General features: G+C 40.6%; 1 protein-coding gene across 1 annotated transcript in view; it reads left to right on the forward strand.

The window, feature by feature from the left end:
- The window catches only part of LOC143021744 (uncharacterized), a 231,433-nt gene that overhangs the window by 112,551 nt on the left and 100,816 nt on the right, over positions 1-18,066 (forward strand). The window contains exons 10-12 of the mRNA XM_076179439.1: positions 6,487-6,748; positions 10,800-10,918; positions 11,332-11,488. Of these exons, the coding sequence (XP_076035554.1) occupies positions 6,487-6,748; positions 10,800-10,918; positions 11,332-11,488 (538 nt within the window). The remainder of the gene's footprint in view (positions 1-6,486; positions 6,749-10,799; positions 10,919-11,331; positions 11,489-18,066) is intronic.

Here is an 18,066-nt window from a genome sequence, read left to right on the forward strand (position 1 = left end):
TGAAAGACTGAAGGTAGAAATGGGAGTGAAAGACTTTGAATTTAAAGCAAGCAAAGGGTAGTTTGATAAATTCAGGCGACATTCAGCTCTCCATAATATCAAGGTCACAGGTGAGGCTGCTAGTGCCGACAAAGAGGCTGCAGACAAATTCAAGCCAGAATTAGAAAAGTACATTGAAGAGAAAAGGTACAGCAAGGAACAAGTTATAAATTATGATGAAACAGGACTTTACTGGAAGAGGATGATCAGTAAGACCTACTGTATATTGACAAGGAAGAAAAAAGTGTGAAGGAGTTTAAAGCCTCTAAAGACCGCTTAACCCTGTTACTTGGAGGCAGTGCAGAAGGGGATTTAAAGCTAAAGCCACTCCTCATATACCACTCAGAAAACATGAGAGCACTCAAGGGGTTACTGAAGCTACCTGTGGTATGGAAATAAAATCCGAAGGCATGGCTGACGACTTCAATTCACCAGGACTATTTTACATCATATCTGTCTCCAACTCTTAAGGAGTATACATCAGCTAACAACATTGCCAACTGATTCTTACTGATAGTTGACAATGCTACCAGCCACCCAAGGGCTATGGAAGACTGGGCAGATAATACCGAGGTGATGTTCCTCCCCCCAAACACCACAGCTCTGATCCAACCAATGGATCAAACAATCATCAAGACATTCAAAGCTTATTACCAGCGGCGAACAATACAACAACCAATAAAGGACACAGGTGGGCCTGGCAAGCCCACTATCAGAGAATGATGGAAGCATGCCTTAGACAACCTCAAGTCATCTTGGGACGAAGTGAAGAATTCTACCATGAACTTGGCGTGGAGGAAAGTATGGCCAAGATGTGTGCATAACTTCCCAGGCTTTGCAGAAGACAACATTGGTGCGATCAGAGATGACATCGTAAATCTGTGCCATAAGGCTGGCTTCAATGGAGTTGATGATGATGATGTTCAAGATATTTTTGAAAGCTATGGTAAACCTCACACAAATGATGAACTTATAGAGCTAGACAAGGCATTACAGGAGGCAGAAAAAGAGGAAAATGAGGAAGAAGTACCTGTGCGTGGCCTGGACATCAAAACTCTTAGAGAATGTCTCGAAAGTATCAAAAAAGCCCTGGAAACCCTGAAGGAATGTGACCCAAATCCTACCAGGAGTAGCAAAGTGGCTCATGACATAGAGAAAAGTGTCAAAATTTATCAAGAAATCTATGATGAAAAAAGAAGAAATGCCAAACAGTCCTCCATCTTCTCGTTCTTCAAGCCAGTCAGACCTGCCGTCCCTGTCACACCTGCTGACCCTGCTACAGCTGGCCCTTCCACATCTGCTGCCAACGGTTCTACAGCTGGTCCTTCCTCCATATCTTCTTTCTTCAAACCAGTCAAATGTGCCGACCCTGCTACAGCTGGCCCTTCCACATCTGCTTCCGACAGTGCAGACGACGAAGTGTTTGAGGGTTTTCAGCCTCCTGCCTCACCCTCATCTTCATCTGCCCACTCAGCAAAAGATGAGTAAGGGCTGAGATCCCTACTGTCTCTTAGCCTCGGGAGGGACATCATCTGATAGAAAACGTGGCAAGTGAAAGATGAATAAAAACATTTTCTGTTTATTTCTTTTGCGCAGTACTTTACATTTTCTTATGTGACTATTTTCATGTCTGTAGGGGTGACTTTCAATGTTCTTTTGGAAATTGAAATGTGGACGGGCCGAGGATTCAAACCCAGAATCCTCGGCTCGTCCACGTTTCAATTTCCAACAGATGCCTCCATCGAGCGATTCTTCAGTCTGGACTGCAATGGCATGGAATTAAAAGTGATTTGTGGTTGAAAAAAGATATTAATTAATCACTAAGAATCATTCAGTGTATATAAAGAGAGGAGGAAGAGGAGGCGAATCAAGTAGAGAAGAAAAGGTAAAAGGTGCAGATGGAGAGATGATAATGGAAGAGAAGGCAGTAAGGGGAAGATGGGCAGAATATTTTAGGGAGTTGCTAAATGTGAAGGAGGATAGGGAGGGAAAGATAGCTGCAGTGGGAAATGTGAAGAAAATGAAAGTGATGAGAAAGGAGAATGGAGAAGATATAAGGAAGGATGAGATGAAGGCAATTGTTAAGATGATGAAAGCAGGTAAGGCACCTGGTCTGGATGGATGCCATGCAGAATGTCTGAAAAAGGGAGGTACAGTGATGGTGGACTGGCTGGTGAGGTTATTTAATGTTTGCTGGAGAGAGGGTAGAGTGCCGGAGGACTGGAGGAGTGCCTGTATAGTTCCACTTTACAAGGGAAAAGGGGACAAGTGTGAATGTAGTAGTTTCAGAGGGATTAGCTTGTTAAGTGTAGTTGGGAAGGCTTATGGGAGGATCTTGATTGAGAGGATTAGGAGAGGAACAGAAGGAGTAATTGGTGAGGAACAGTGTGGATTTAGGACAGGTAGAGGTTGTGTAGATCAGATCTTTGTGGTAAGACAGATATGTGAGAAAGCTATAGGTAAAGGGAAGGATGTTTTTTTGGCTTTTATGGATCTGGAAAAGGCTTATGATAGGGTAGACAGAAAGGCACTGTGGGAGGTTATGCAGATATACGGGATAGGAGGAAAGCTTCTAGGAGCTGTCAAGAGTTTTTATGAGAGTAGTAGAGCTTGTGTCAGGATTGGAAATGGAGAGAGTGAGTGGTTCGAGGTAAAGGTGGGACTTCTTCAAGGATGTGTTATGTCGCACTGGCTGTTCAACTTATACATGGATGGGGTGGTGCAAGAGGTAAATGCAAGGGTAGTGGGCAAGGGATTGGAGATGGTTAACCCCTTCCATATGGTGCCGCCTACGTAAGCGGCATGAGGAGCAAGTGGATATGCGAGGCTGCCATATCGGCATCTTGATTATATTTATTGTAGTTGTCCCTGCGTAACTGACATACTCTCTAAACTGGCTTCATCACATTTTCTATGGTTATCCAAATTCACGGGTGAAAGAGAGAACGATCGATATAAGCGGTGACTATTTTTTATGGTGAGAGTATTATGACGCAACATCGTACGTCTGGCAGCTAATGCTGCCTGCGAGATTTTGGCCCGGAGTGAAGTGGTTAAAGAAAATGGAGAAAAGTGGGAGGTGAGCCAGCTGTTGTTTGCGGACGACACTGTGCTTGTGGCAGGATCGGAGGAGGGATTGAGTAAGTTGGTGGCAGAGTTTGGGAAAGTATGTGATAGAAGAAAGCTAAAGATAAATGTGGGTAAAAGTAAGGTGATGAGATGTACAAGGGGTGAAAGTGGCAGTAGACTGGAAGTGAGCATTAAGGGAGAGCGACTGGAGGAAGTGGATAGGTTTAGATACTTGGGTGCAAATGTGGCAGGAAAAGGTGGAGTGAAGGTGGAGGTAGAATGTAGATTGAGAGAAGTGAGTAAATGCCTTGGTGGATTAAAGAGTGTAATGAGGAATAGACATTTGGGAATGGATGCTAAGAGGAGACTGTATGAAGGAGTGATTGTGCCAACAGCACTGTATGGGGCAGAAACATGGAACATAAGAGAAGAAGAGAGAAGGAGTTTGAATGTGTTTGAGATGAGGTGTCTGAGAAGTATGATGGGGGTTACTAGGCTAGAGTGAGAAATGAGGAGGTGAGGAGGAGAACAGGGGTGGAAAAGGAGCTGGGAGATAGGGTTGATGAAAGAATATTAGGATGGTTTGGACACATGGAAAGAATGAGTGAAGAAAGACTAGTAAAAGAGGTATGGAAGGCAGATGTGGAGGGAGTGAAGATGAGGGGACGTCCTAGGATGAGGTGGATGGATGGGGTGAAGGGAGCTTTGGGGAAGTGGGGAATGTCTGTTGAGGATGGACGGGAGAGGACAGAAGACAGGGGTGAATGGAGAATGGTTATATATGGATGATGTTGTGATTGCATGAGGTGGAATGGGTGGGGGGATGGGGGGTGAGGTATTATGTGTGAGCAAAATTTGACGCAGCCCAAAGGGATTTCTCCCCGTCCTCTCCTTTTATGCAATAGGGGGACAGGAAGGGGGTCGCCGATTTAATGAAGCGGCCTTGCTGTTGATGTGCTGTGTCTGGCGACACTGCTTCTGACCCAGGGCAGTGGACAAGGTGCAGGGATGACTCGTCATTCAGGAGGTGCTCAGATAAGAGGGAGGGTGGAAGGGTGTGGAGTGTATTGACGGATGGAATGGGTGGAAATGAATTTATGCCTTTCCCTTTTTGGCTACCTCCCTTGTAAGGGAAAAAAAACCTTGGTATATGTATGTGTATATATATATATATATATATATATATATATACTGTATATATATATATATATATAATATATTATTTGGATGATGGAGAACATAAACTCAGGGGAAGGCTCGGAACCCTAAACACTCTAACGTTTCGTTCGCGTGAAACTTCTTCAGAGAGTGTATGTAGAACTGCAATTGAAGTTTATGTACTAAATCTAATTACCTTTTCAGACACTTGGGAAAGGTCGTTTTTTTGGCGTGTTTTAGAATTAAAATACAGGTACTCCTCGTTTAACGACCTACTCGGTTAGTGACAACGCGGAGTTATGACGGGCTTTATGACAGATGTTTAACGTAAATCTCCCGAAGTTATGACGTGTACGATAATTAAGTTGGCTGAGGCAAATTTGTATGATGTTATAATTGAACTTGTACAGTGGATATTACCTGTGAGGTAAAGTGTTCTGAAGCTTAGGTCTACATTACCATCCTGCAAGCTGCAAAAACTACCTGGGGTACAGTATATACCGGTAGTGGTAAATTTTTAGTTTCGACCATGGGCACAATATAGCAATAGAAAATTGAATATTAATTTTGTAAATTATAATGTATCAAAGTAATATGCAATTTTGTGAGCGGAAATAAAAAAAAAGGTGCTAAAACAAATTTCATAAGTAACGAAGTCATGTTGGACGAATGGTACACCATGTTTGTTATGATAGATGCCGATGTCGAAGAAATAAAAGGATGATGAATTCGTCTAACCTAAACTAAACTAACCAGACCTGTGTTTGATAAATCATTACCTGCAAATTAAATGTCATCCGGCTCGTCCTCGTTGTCGTCGTCATGAGAGACGTTGGCAGATGACAAGATGGCGTCCCAATCCTATGCTACCGACTTCGTTCATTAGCATATTTTCTTGTAGCATGGTATTTTTTACTTTCATTTCCGCCCACAAAATTGCATATTACGTTGATACATTTTAATTTACAAAATCAATAATTAATTTTCTTCTGCCATATTGCGCCCATGGTCGAAACTAAAAAAATACCCTGGTATTCAATATGGAATGTCAGCATATGCGGATTTGGTCATATACGGTAATTTTAGGAACCTAACCACCGTAAATAAACAGTAAATAAAGCTTTGATGTACTGTATAAAAGAGGGAAAATACACGAAAATAAAGATACGTGTATTGCTGGACATTGTACATACAGTATATGTACGTATATGTATACACTTTCGCTTAACGACCAATTTGGTTAACGACGTCGCGCTGGTCCCAATTGTCATTGTTAAACGAGGAGTGGTTGTACTAGTTTGTTTAGCTAAATTGATAAACCCTCCTTGATGATTCGATGAATTATTAGTTGAAATATATGCTGATTCAACAATTCTTCTAGTGAATTTATCAAAACCTTTATGTAGCACTTCAGCTTCTCTCCAGTTTGGTAAATGATCGAATTTAGCTAAACAAACTAGTATTTTAATTCTAAAACACGCCAAAAAAACGACCTTTCCCAAGTGTCCGAAAAGGTAATTAGATTTAGTACATAAACTTCAATTGCAGTTCTACATACACTCTCTGAAGAAGTTCCACGCGAACGAAACGTTAGAGTGTTTAGGGTTCTGAGCCTTCCCCTGTGTTTATGTTCTCCATCATCCAAATAATTTGTCTAAAATACTTATCAATATATATATATATATATATATATATATATATATATATATATATATATGTATATATATATGTATATATATTTTTTTTTTTTTTTTTTTTTTTTTTTTTTTTTTTTCCCCAAGGTGATGGGCTGGTATCCTGGTGGGCCAGTCCACCAGTGGTTGTAACAAGCAAATTGTCTCTATAGACACTTCAACTTCTGGAATAACTAATGAGTAAAAGGTGACCAATTTATAGCTAAAAACATTAGTGAATTGAAAAGTAGGTATGATGTTTAGAGAACAAGAAAAATGCTCCCATAAGTTTAGCTCCTAGCCTAAATGTTACAATTAGTTGAATAAAGTTCAATAAATACATTGGAGAAAAAAAGAGGACCCAGTGAGTGTAGTTTTATTATACAGTATTGCAATTAGGTAAATGTACACACAAATCTCATAGAGAAGAAAAGTGTAGGAAGCAGTGTTGGGTTGTATGAAATTAATGTTAAAGTAAAGAAAGTACACAAACTATTGGAAATATTGAATGTGAGAAATAATTGATTGCTTGTGAATTGATCCTCAGGAAGGAACAGGAAGACAGACTCAATCAATTGAAAAAGGAGAACTTGGATAAGTTTGAAGCTCTGAAAAAGAAGTGTGAAGAAGAAAGGAAACAGACAATAGCTAAAACAGCTGAGCAATTGAAGAAACAAATAAGTGATGCCGTAAGTAAAGTGAAAAAGGATCTTGAAGTGGAAAAGGAAGTGCAGGTGAAGAAGTTAAGGGAAGACCATAACAAAAAGACAAAGGACATGGAGGACAACTTGAAGACAGAGCATAAGAAGGTATAAACATTTTGTTAATACTATTTATCTATTTCTATATATCAAGGACTTTACCCCTGATAAGGGAGGTAGGCAATTCAGAAGGCAAGCACCCACTCTTTCCCATTTGAAAGTAATATATATAGTATAGATATAAATAATGGTACATATGCACATATCAAGAGATTTTTTCCCCTTACAAGGGAGGTAGCCAAAGTCAAAAGCCATAATTCCACTCCCACTCATTGCAGCCCCACCCATTCCACCCCCATTCACCACCCCTTCCTCCCTCCCTTTCATCTTGGCTCCCCCTGGATGATGGGTCATCCCTGCATCTCGCCTATCATCCTAGGTCAAAAGCAATGCAACACATCCACAGCAAGGCTGCTTCACTCAAATGGCAACCCCCCTCTCCATCCCCTCATGCAGTAATATTGAAGATGGGGAGAATTCCCTTCAGGCTGTGTCAAAATATCATTCACACATATTCACTTCCTAAACCCTCCCCTATCCACTCCCTTCCATGCATCACAGTATCATCCATACACAGCCATTCTCCACTCAATCCTATCTTCTGCCTTCTCCCTTCCTCAACAGACATCTCCGTCTTACTCAATGACCCTTTTACCCCATCCATCGATCTCATCTGCAGTCATCCCCCTCTGCATTGCAGACTTTTCTTTACTAATCTTTCTTCACTCATTCTTTCCATGGGTCCAAACCATCCTAATACTCTTTCATCAGCCCCATCCCCAACTTCTTTTCCACCCCTGCTTTCTTCCTCACTTCTTTGTTTCTCACTCTATCCAACCTTGTAACCCCAACCATACTTCTCAGATATTTCATCTCAAACACATTTAAAATTTTCCTCTCTTCCTCTCTTATGTTCCATGTCTCTGCCCCATACAGTGCTGTCAACACAATCACCCCTTCATACAGTCTCCTCTTAGCATCCTTTCCCAAATGTCTATTTCTCATTACATTTTTTAATCCCCCAAGGCACTTACTTGCTTTTCTTAAACTACAATCTACCTCCACCTCCACTCCTCCCTTTCCCACCACATTTGTACCCAAGTATCTAAAGCTGTCCACTTCCTCCAGTCTCTCTCCTTTAATACTCACTTCCAAATTGCTGCTATCTTCTCCCCTTGTACATCTCATCACCTTACATTTACCACATTTACCATCAACATTTACCACATTTACCATCAACTTTCTCCTCTTGCATACTCTCCCAAAATCCATCACTAGCTTCCTTAATCCTCCTCTGATCCTGCCATTAGCACAGTGTCTTCAGCAGACAACAACTGGCTTATCTCCCACTTTTCTCAATTTTATTTAACCATTTTCAGTCCCCTGCCCATTACCCTTGGATTTACCTCCCGCACCACCTTATCTATGTACATATTGAACAGCCATGGTGACATGATACATCCCTGATGCAGGCCCACCTTTACCTCAAACCACTCATTCTCTCCATTTCTAAATCTAACACAGGTTTTACTACTCTCATAAAAAATCTTGACTGCCCTTAATAGCTTTCCTCCTATCCCATATATCTGCAAAACCTCCCACAGTGACTTGCTTTCTACTCTCTCATAAGTGTTTTCCAAATCCATGAAGGCCCAAAAAACATCCTTACCCTTTGCTAAATCTTTCTCATGTATCTGTCCTACCACAAAAATCTGATCCACACTACCCCTACGTGTCCTAAACCCACAATGCTTTTCACCAATTACTCCCTCTCATTGAAAACCCTCCCATAACCCTTCCCAACAACACTCGATAAACTGATCCCTCTGAAACTACTACACTCACATTTTGTAATAGGGTGGCTAATAAAACACTGATATGAATAAATTAGTAATTTGTAAAGCACTACATAACAACATATGTGCTCACTCTGGAGACAAGACCAATACTGGCATCACTTGGGGACACCAAAATTTGTGGGAAAACATACGCAAATCACATGGTTCAATTACAAAAAATGCATACGAAACTGTAACCAAATCAGGCTCACCCAAAATGGCTTGACAAAGAAAATGAAAAAAGTATTGTTAAAAAGAGACAGGCTTATAAGAAATATAAGTGCTCAGGTGCATCTAATGACTATCAAAGTTATGTATTAGTACAGAGGGATTTAAAAAAGACAATAAAAAAATACGTACATACATACATATACCAAGGCTTTTTCCCCCTTACAAGGGAGGTAGCCAAAAAGGAAAAGGCATAGAATCATTCCCACCCACTCCATCCCTCAATACACTCCACACCCCTCCGCCCTCCCTCTTATCTTAGCACCTCCTGGATGACGGGTCATCCCCGCACCCTGACCACTGCCCTGGGTCAGAAGCAGTGTCGCCAGACACAGCACATCCACAGCAAGGCCGCTTCATTAAATCGGCGACCCCCCCTATCCGTCCCCCCATGCATAAAAGGAGAAGATGGGGAGAAATCCCTTTGTGCTGCGTCAAATTTTGCTCACACATAATACCTCACCCCCCATCCACCCACCCATTCCACCTCATGCATCACAACATCATCCATATACAACCATTCTCCATTCACTCCTGTCTTCTGTCCTCTCCCGTCCTTCCTCAACAGACATTCCCCTCTTCCCCAAAGCCCCCTTCACCCCATCCATCCACCTCATCCTAGGACGTCCCCTCATCTTCACTCCCTCCACATCTGCCTTCCATACCTCTTTTACTAGTCTTTCTTCACTCATTCTTTCCATGTGTCCAAACCATCCTAATACTCTTTCATCAACCCTATCTTTCAACTCCCTTTCCACCCCCGTTCTTCTCCTGACCTCCTCATTTCTCACTCTATCTAGCCTAGTAACCCCCATCATACTTCTCAGACACCTCATCTCAAACACATTCAAACTTCTTCTCTCTTCTTCTCTTATGTTCCATGTTTCTGCCCCATACAGTGCTGTTGGCACAATCACTCCTTCATACAGTCTCCTCTTAGCATCCATTCCCAAATGTCTATTCCTCATTACACTCTTTAATCCACCAAGGCATTTACTCACTTCTCTCAATCTACATTCTACCTCCACCTTCACTCCACCTTTTCCTGCCACATTTGCACCCAAGTATCTAAAACTATCCACTTCCTCCAGTCGCTCTCCCTTAATGCTCACTTCCAGTCTACTGCCACTTTCACCCCTTGTACATCTCATCACCTTACATTTACCCACATTTATCTTTAGCTTTCTTCTATCACATACTCTCCCAAACTCTGTCACCAACTTCCTCAATCCCTCCTCCGATCCTGCCATAAGCACAGTGTCGTCCGCAAACAACAGCTGGCTCACCTCCCACTTTTCTCCATTTTCTTTAACAATCTCCAATCCCTGACCCTCTACCCTTGCATTTACCTCTTGCACCACCCCATCCATGTATAAGTTGAACAGCCAGGGCGACATATCGCATCCTTGACGAAGTCCCACCTTTACCTCGAACCACTCACTCTCTCCATTTCTAATCCTGACACAAGCTCTACTACTCTCATAAAAACTCTTGACAGCTCCTAGAAGCTTTCCTCCTATCCCATATATCTGCATCACCTCCCACAGTGCCTTTCTGTCTACTCTATCGTAAGCCTTTTCCAGATCCATAAAAGCCAAAAAAACATCCCTCCCCTTTCCTATAGCTTTCTCACATATCTGTCTTACCACAAAGATCTGATCTACACAACCTCTACCCGTCCTAAATCCACACTGTTCCTCACCAATTACTCCCTCTGTTCCTCTCCTAATCCTCTCAATCAAGATCCTCCCATAAGCCTTCCCAACTACACTTAACAAGCTAATCCCTCTGAAACTACTACATTCACACTTTTCCCCTTTTAAGTAGTCTTTCATGGGGGACGGTAGCAAAAGCTTTTGCAAAGTCTAGATATTTGCCCTAGATGTAGATGGGGTACAATGTTATAAATAATATAAATACAATAATATTGAAAAAAAAGATAAATGTTAAGACAGTCAGTCACTGTCCGTAACTTGTCTTTATTACACTATTGGAATGCAAATCTAATCTGAACTTATGTTTTCCAATGAAAGTCCATGGAAGAACTAGAAACTAAACTTAAGCAGCTACACCTTGAGGAAAAGACCAACAAAGAGCAACTCACCCAGAACCTAGAGGCATCAATCCAGGCCCAGCAGATGGAAATATCTAAGTAAGTATAAAGACATGAAATACCTCTGATAGTACAAATACTCCTCAACTTACAAATGAGTTACATTCTGAATGGCTGTTTGGAACTTGAAATGTTTGTAAGTTGTTATTCAACATAATTTTAAAGATACTTAAATCTATGTGCATAAGTATGATATAAAGACAGTACATGATTTCTTATCCTAGAATTTATTACTAATGATACATAAAACAAAAATGGGTTATAATACTAATACTTTAATGTTGGATTTCTTACCTTTGAAACTAGTAAAGTAGGCTTGGGGTTCTGTTTGTATGTCTGAAAGTTTTTAAGTTAAATGTTTGTAAGTAGGGGAGCATTTGTACTATAATTTAGAATATCAGTGCACAGCTTTATGGAGATCTTCAGTATGACTAAGAAAAATTAACTTGCAGAAAGAAACAAGTAGTTTCTGAGATGGAAGAGAGTCTAGGTCTTATTCTTCGAGAGCGGCAAGCTGAGATTAAGCGTGAACACAGCAGGGATTTGGACAAACTGAAGGATGAGTTGCAGGAGAGTATGAACAATTATGCACAAGAGGCTAGGAAGCAGGTGAGTGGTATTCTAGTCAGGAATGCCATTGATGGTTCCTTTGTGTTTTCATTTGGTATTTTCTTTGGACACTTTCTGGCAGAGTGGAATAGAATGTTGCTGCTTGCTGTGAAAGTCGAGGTGATGGCAGTTCAAATCCTGCCACCGGCAAGTTGGACCAAGTGTATGGTTCATTAAATTTCATACCACAAAGTCCTCTGTAAGGGACACCATCTTAGCCTCCTGATAGGGAGAGTTTGTGACATTAAACTGAATCAGTATAATTTTCTTTGGTTACTTGTTTTCCCACCTGGGTGACTAATGACATGTGGTGGTACTAAAAGACAGACAAGTGGTGGTACTAAAAGACAGACATCAAATAGAATCATCTTCCCAAGGGGTTGACACTAGACTGGGCCCAAGATTTCTTTCTGTCAGTTTAAAAAATATTTCTTCCTTATTAACATAAGGAGAGCTGATAGCTGGCAGCTGTTACCCTCCTCCTATTATTAAAAAGTGGTGATGCTGGGCAGTGGGCAGGAGCAGGGAGACAGGGATGACCTCTCATCCACAAGGAGCTAAGATGAGAGGCCAAAAAAAACATCCTTATCTTAAACTAAAGCTTTCTCACATATCTGCCTTACCACCAAAATCTGATCCATGCAACCCCTACCTGTCCTGAACCCACACTGTTCTTAACCAATTACTCCTGTTCCTCTCATAATCCTTTCAATTAAAACCCTCCCACAAGCCTTCCCAACTACACTCAACAAACTGATCCCTCTGAAATTACTACACTCACACATGTCCCCTTTTCCCTTGTAAAGCAAAACTAAATAGGCACTTCTCTAGTCCTCTGGCATTCTACCCTCTCTTAAACAAACATTAAACAACCTCACCAACCAGTCCACCATCACTGTACCTCCCTTTTTAGACACTTTGCATGACACCCATCAAACTCATGTGACTTACCTGCTCTCATCATTTTTATAACTGGTTTCACCTCATCTTTCCTTATATCACCTGTTTTCCTCATTCATCACTGTCATTTTCTTAGTGCCTCCCACTTCAACTACCTTTCTCTACCTATCCTCCTTCACATTTAGCAACTCCCTAAAATACTCTGCCCATCTTCCTCTTACTGCCATCTCTTCCATTATCATCTCTCCATCTGCACCTTTTACCTTTTCTTCTCTATTTGAGTCACCTCCCCTTCCAAAACATCTTTTTATTATTTTCAAAAAATTATGTCATATTCTTACCCCATTTCACATCCACTCTCTTTCATTGCCTCCTTTATCATATGTTCTATTTGTCTTCTCTTTTCTTTTCTTTGTACCTCTCATATGATTCTCTCATCTTATTTTGTAACCAATCCGTGAATACTTGTTTCTTCTTTTCTACAACCTTCTTTGCTTCAACATCCCACCACTCATTACCCTCCCTTATATTTCCTCCCATCCTCCTTGTTCCACACACCATCTTTGCACACCTTGTGACTCCTTCCTTGAAACATCCTCATCCCAACTACACTTAACAAGCTGATCCCTCTGAAACTACTACACCCACACTTGTCCCACTTTCCCTTGTAAAGTGGAACTATACAGGCACTCCTCCAGCCTTCCAGCACTTTACCCTCTCTTAAACAAACATTAAATAACCTCACCAGCCAGTCCACCATCACTGTACCTCCTTTGTTCAGAAATTCTGCATGGCATCCATCCAGCCCAGGTGCCTTACCTGCTCTCATCATCTTAACAACTGCTTTCACTTCATCTTTCCTTATTTCTCCTCCATTTTCCTCACTCATCATGGTCATTTTATTAGCGCTTCTCACTTCATCTACCTTTCTCTCCCTATCCTTCACATTTAGCAACTCCCTAAAATACTCTGCCCACCTTCCTCTCACTACCTTCTCCTCTATTATCATCTCTCCATCTGCACCTTTTACCACCTTTTCTTCTCCACTTGATTCGCCTCCTCTTCCTCTCTCTTTATTTCCTTCCAAAAACATTACAAATTTTCTACTTTTCATGTCACTGTTTTCAGCTTTTATCATAATCGATTCCACATTATTTTTTCCTTCTGTTATCTTAGTCACATTTAAGCCTTTCTTAGTCAAAAACATGACTCCTCCACCCTGTTTCTCCATTTCTATTTTTCATCCAATGGTTGTATAGATCTTGTCCCAGTGTTTGGTGGTAGAGGACTTCTTAATTTCATCTGCACAATTCCCATTATGTCTGGTTTTTCTAATGCCAGATATTCATTTAATTCATTCAGTCCTGAAATCATGATGTTTATGTTGGTATAAGCGATTTAAAATTTTTTCCTTTTTCGTCCTTTTCTATTAGATTTCCTTCATTTTTTCATTTATTTATCTTTTATTATTTTTTTTTTCTTTATTATCCATTTTCACAGCCTAAAGTCCAGCACTTTCCAAAAATCTCATTCTTTTCTGTCTCCATTTTTTTTTTTTTTTTTTTTTTTTTTTTCACTTTTAAGTGCCTTTTCTCTCTCTTTTTCCTTACTGCTCATTTCTTTTTTATCCATGCATTTTTGTAATTTTCACTATTTGATTGCTTTGTTTTTTTTATAGTACTTCTGCTATCATTTGAGACTTAAGTTTGATTAATTATTAGTGGCCTATATTGTTTTCCTTTAGAGTATTTTCCCATCCTATGTACTTCCTCAATTTCTTTGTCCATATCCTGTCCCTCATCTTGTATCTCCTTCAGAATTGCTTTAGCAACTTTTTTCTCATCTTTTTCTCTTTGATATCTAGGTACATTTTTCTCTAATACCATAAACTACAATGCTTTTTTTTTTTTTATCCACCATGTCTCTGACCCAATTTTCTTTTTCCTTAATTGCTTTGATTACTGTTTCTGTGGCATTTTCTTCCATTTGTACTATTTCCCTGAAAGTTAACTTTTGATTTTCTTATTCCACTTTCCATTGTTTTTTTATTTCTTGGAGATCAGTTGCTCCCACTTTCTTGGTCACCACCTGTATTTGCTTTTTCACTTCTTTTTTTCAAGGCCTCGTTTTTTATTGTATCCTCATTTTTCATTCTTTTGTTCTCATTTCTGGTCGTAGTTCTTTTTTCAGATCATCCAAGCTCCTTGTTGGTCTCTTCGTTAGCTCTTATAAGTTGAGTTATTTCTTTGCGACACTGCTTCTGACCCAGGGCAGTGGACAAGGTGCAGGGATGACCCATCATTCAGGAGGTGCTAAGATAAGAGGGAGGGTGGAGGGGTGTGGAGTGTATTCAAGGATGGAATGGGTGGGAATGATTTTTATGCCTTTTTCTTTTTGGCTACCCCCCTTGTAAGGGGGAAAAAGCCTTGGTATATGTATGTATGTATTTCTTTGTGCTTTCCCCTATACTCACTTTTCAATTCCATTAGTTCATCCAACAAATCAGTAATATCCCTATTTCTTAAAATATTTTTGTACCTATGTTCTCTATTCAACTCCACACCTCTACCTAAAATTCCACCTTCTCTTGCAAACCAAGAAAAAACATAGTTATCCAACTTTTGGTATGATTTGGGGGTTCCATTCATACAGGATCTTTTAGGAATTACTCCCAGCAGCGATTCCACTTTGCTCACGTCCAGACATCTCTTTGCTGGTTTGTTTTTCCTTCTTTCACTTTTGTCTTCCTCCATTTTATGTATTTAGTACTAATTTGTATAATAATTATTCCATTTTGGTCACTTGATTTGCATAACTCCCTTCGCGTACATAAATACAACTAGTGTTGCTCCAAAATATCCTAGTGATGAAGTGCTGCCCAGCACAGCAGAGCTCTTTCCAGACATCTGACTCCGACCACTGTTCAACTTATACATGGATGGGGTGGTGTGAGAGGTAAATGCAAGGGTAGTGGGCAAGGGATTGGAGATGGTTAAAGAAAATGGAGAAAAGTGGGAGGTGAGCCAGCTGTTGTTTGCGGACGACACTGCGCTTGTAGCAGGATCGGAGGAGGGATTGAGGAAGTTGGTGGCAGAGTTTGGGAGAGTATGTGATAGAAGAAAGCTAAAGATAAATGTGGGTAAAAGTAAGGTGATGAGATGCACAAAGGATGAAAGTGGCAGTAGACTGGAAGTGAGCATTAAGGGAGAGCGACTGGAGGAAGTGGATAGTTTTAGATACTTTGATGCAAATGTGGCAGGAAAAGGTGGAGTGAAAGTGGAGGTAGAATGTAGATTGAGAGAAGCGAGTAAATGCCTTGGTGGATTAAAGAGTGTAATAAGGAATAGACATTTGGGAATGGATGCTAAGAGGAGACTGTATGAAGGAGTGATTGTGCCAACAGCACTGTATGGGGCAGAAACATGGAACATAAGAGAAGAAGAGAGAAGAAGTTTGAATGTGTTTGAGATGAGGTGTCTGAGAAGTATGATGGGGGTTACTAGGCTAGAGTGAGAAATGAGAAGGTGAGGAGGAGAACAAGGGTGGAAAAGGAGCTGGGAGATAGGGTTGATGAAAGAATATTAGGATGGTTTGGACACATGGAAAGAATGAGTGAAGAAAGACTAGTAAAAGAGGTATGGAAGGCAGATATGGAGGGAGTGAAGATGAGGGGACGTCCTAGGATGAGGTGTATGGATGGGGTGAAGGGGGCTTTGGGGAAGAGGGGAATGCCTGTTGAGGAAGGACAGGAGAGGACAGAAGACAGGGGTGAATGGAGAATGGTTGTATATGGATGATGTTGTGATTGCATGAGGTGGAATGGGCGGGTGGATGGGGGTGAGGTAGTATGTGTGAGCAAAATTTGACTCAGCCCAAAGGGATTTCTCCCCGTCCTCTCCTTTTATGCAATGGGGGGACGGAGAGGGGGTCGCCGATTTAATGAAGCGGCCTTGCTGTGGATGTGCTGTCTTGCGACACTGCTTCTGACCCAGGGCAGTGGACAAGGTGCAGGGATGACCCGTCATTCAGGAGGTGCTCAGATAAGAGGGAGGGTAGAGGGGTGTGGAGTGTATTCAGGGATGGAATGGGTGGAGATGATTTTATGCCTTTCCCTTTTTGGCTACCCCCCTTGTAAGGGGGAAAAAGCCTTGGTATATGTATGTATTATACAGGAAGGGGAGCTAAGCTCATGGTGTCCTGTCTTTGTATCTTTCCATATCTAGTTTGCTCTTAAATTCTTGTATTGTTTTTGCACACACTGTTCTTATGTCTAATGTGTTTCATACCACCACTGTGTGGGGAAAACTGTTCTTTTTCAGGTCTCTTCTGTAATTGTCCTTTTCAAACTTCTTTCCATGTCCTCTTGTGTTTCTCCTATCCCAATTTAGTAAGTCTTATCTATCAAGGACTTCCATGCCTTTCATAATTCTGTAGATGGTCAACAAGTCATCTCTTTCTCTTCTCTGTTCCAGAATCAGCAACTCTAATTTTAACAATCTTTCTTCATATGACAGTTTTGTTAATTCTGGGGCCATCTTTGTAGCTGCTCTCTGGATTCTCTCAATTTTCCTCATATTCCTCTATGTACTGGGTGACTATGTACTCCAATTTTGGCCTTATCAATGGGACTAGTATTTTCTTTACCATTTCTTCATCTAAGTAGGTAAAGGCTACTTTTATTGATCTTAGTAAATTATAGGTTTTGCCAACAATTTGGTTATATGTTTGTCTAGGGACATATCTTTTGTGATGATCACTCCCAAGTCTTTTTCAGATCCCTCTTTCTTTAATTCTTTTTCTCCAATTTTATGATGATGATGATATGGTTTAACGTCACACACTCCCCCCTATCGAGAGGCTAGGATGGTGCCTCTCACAGAGGGCTTTGTAGGTATTTGGCTTTGGCTTTGTACTCAAATTTTATATCTTCCTGATATCCTTTTTTTTTTTTACTTTTTTCAAATTCCATTATGCTACATTTTTAAATGCTGAATTCCACTTCCCACTTCCAACTCCATTCCCAAACTCTGTTCAGATCTCTCTGTAATGAGTCACAGTCCGTTTCAGTACTCACTTTCTTTAACATTTTTGCATCATCTGCACAGAAGCTCATGTAACATTCCACTCCCACATCTATGTCATTCACATAAATGGCAAACACTATTGGAGCCAGCACTGACCCTTGTGGGACTCCATTAATTACCTTTCCCCAAGTAGAAGTTTTATCTCTGAGTACCACCTTCATTTTTCTTCCATGCAAAAAGTGCTCCATCCATTTCAACAGTTTACCTTGTATCCTTCCTATGGTTTCCAGTTTTCTTAATAGTTTTTTGTGAGGAATTTTATCAAAAGCTTGGATCTAGGAAAGCACAATCGGCCCATCCATCCCTTTCTTGTATTATATCTAGTAGTCTTGAGTAAAAGCAGATAAAATTTTTGGTACATGATCTTCCCTATCTTAATCCGAATTGTCTCAGATTTAGTATATTGTTCTTATGATGTTTTGTCCATCTACTTTTTATAACTATTCACAGATTTTAGCTACTGTGTTTGTAAGGGAAACTGGTCTGTATTTTGCTGGGTCTTATTTATTTCCTTCTTTATAAATTGGTACAATATCAGCATTTTTCCAGTCTTTGGTATTTTTCCTGCATTGAGCAAGCAACATATTATGTTGT

The sequence above is a fragment of the Oratosquilla oratoria genome, chromosome 42 (genome assembly GCF_046742065.1).
Source record: "Oratosquilla oratoria isolate Oo_2021 chromosome 42, ASM4674206v1, whole genome shotgun sequence".
Classification (NCBI taxonomy): Eukaryota; Metazoa; Arthropoda; class Malacostraca; order Stomatopoda; family Squillidae; genus Oratosquilla; species Oratosquilla oratoria.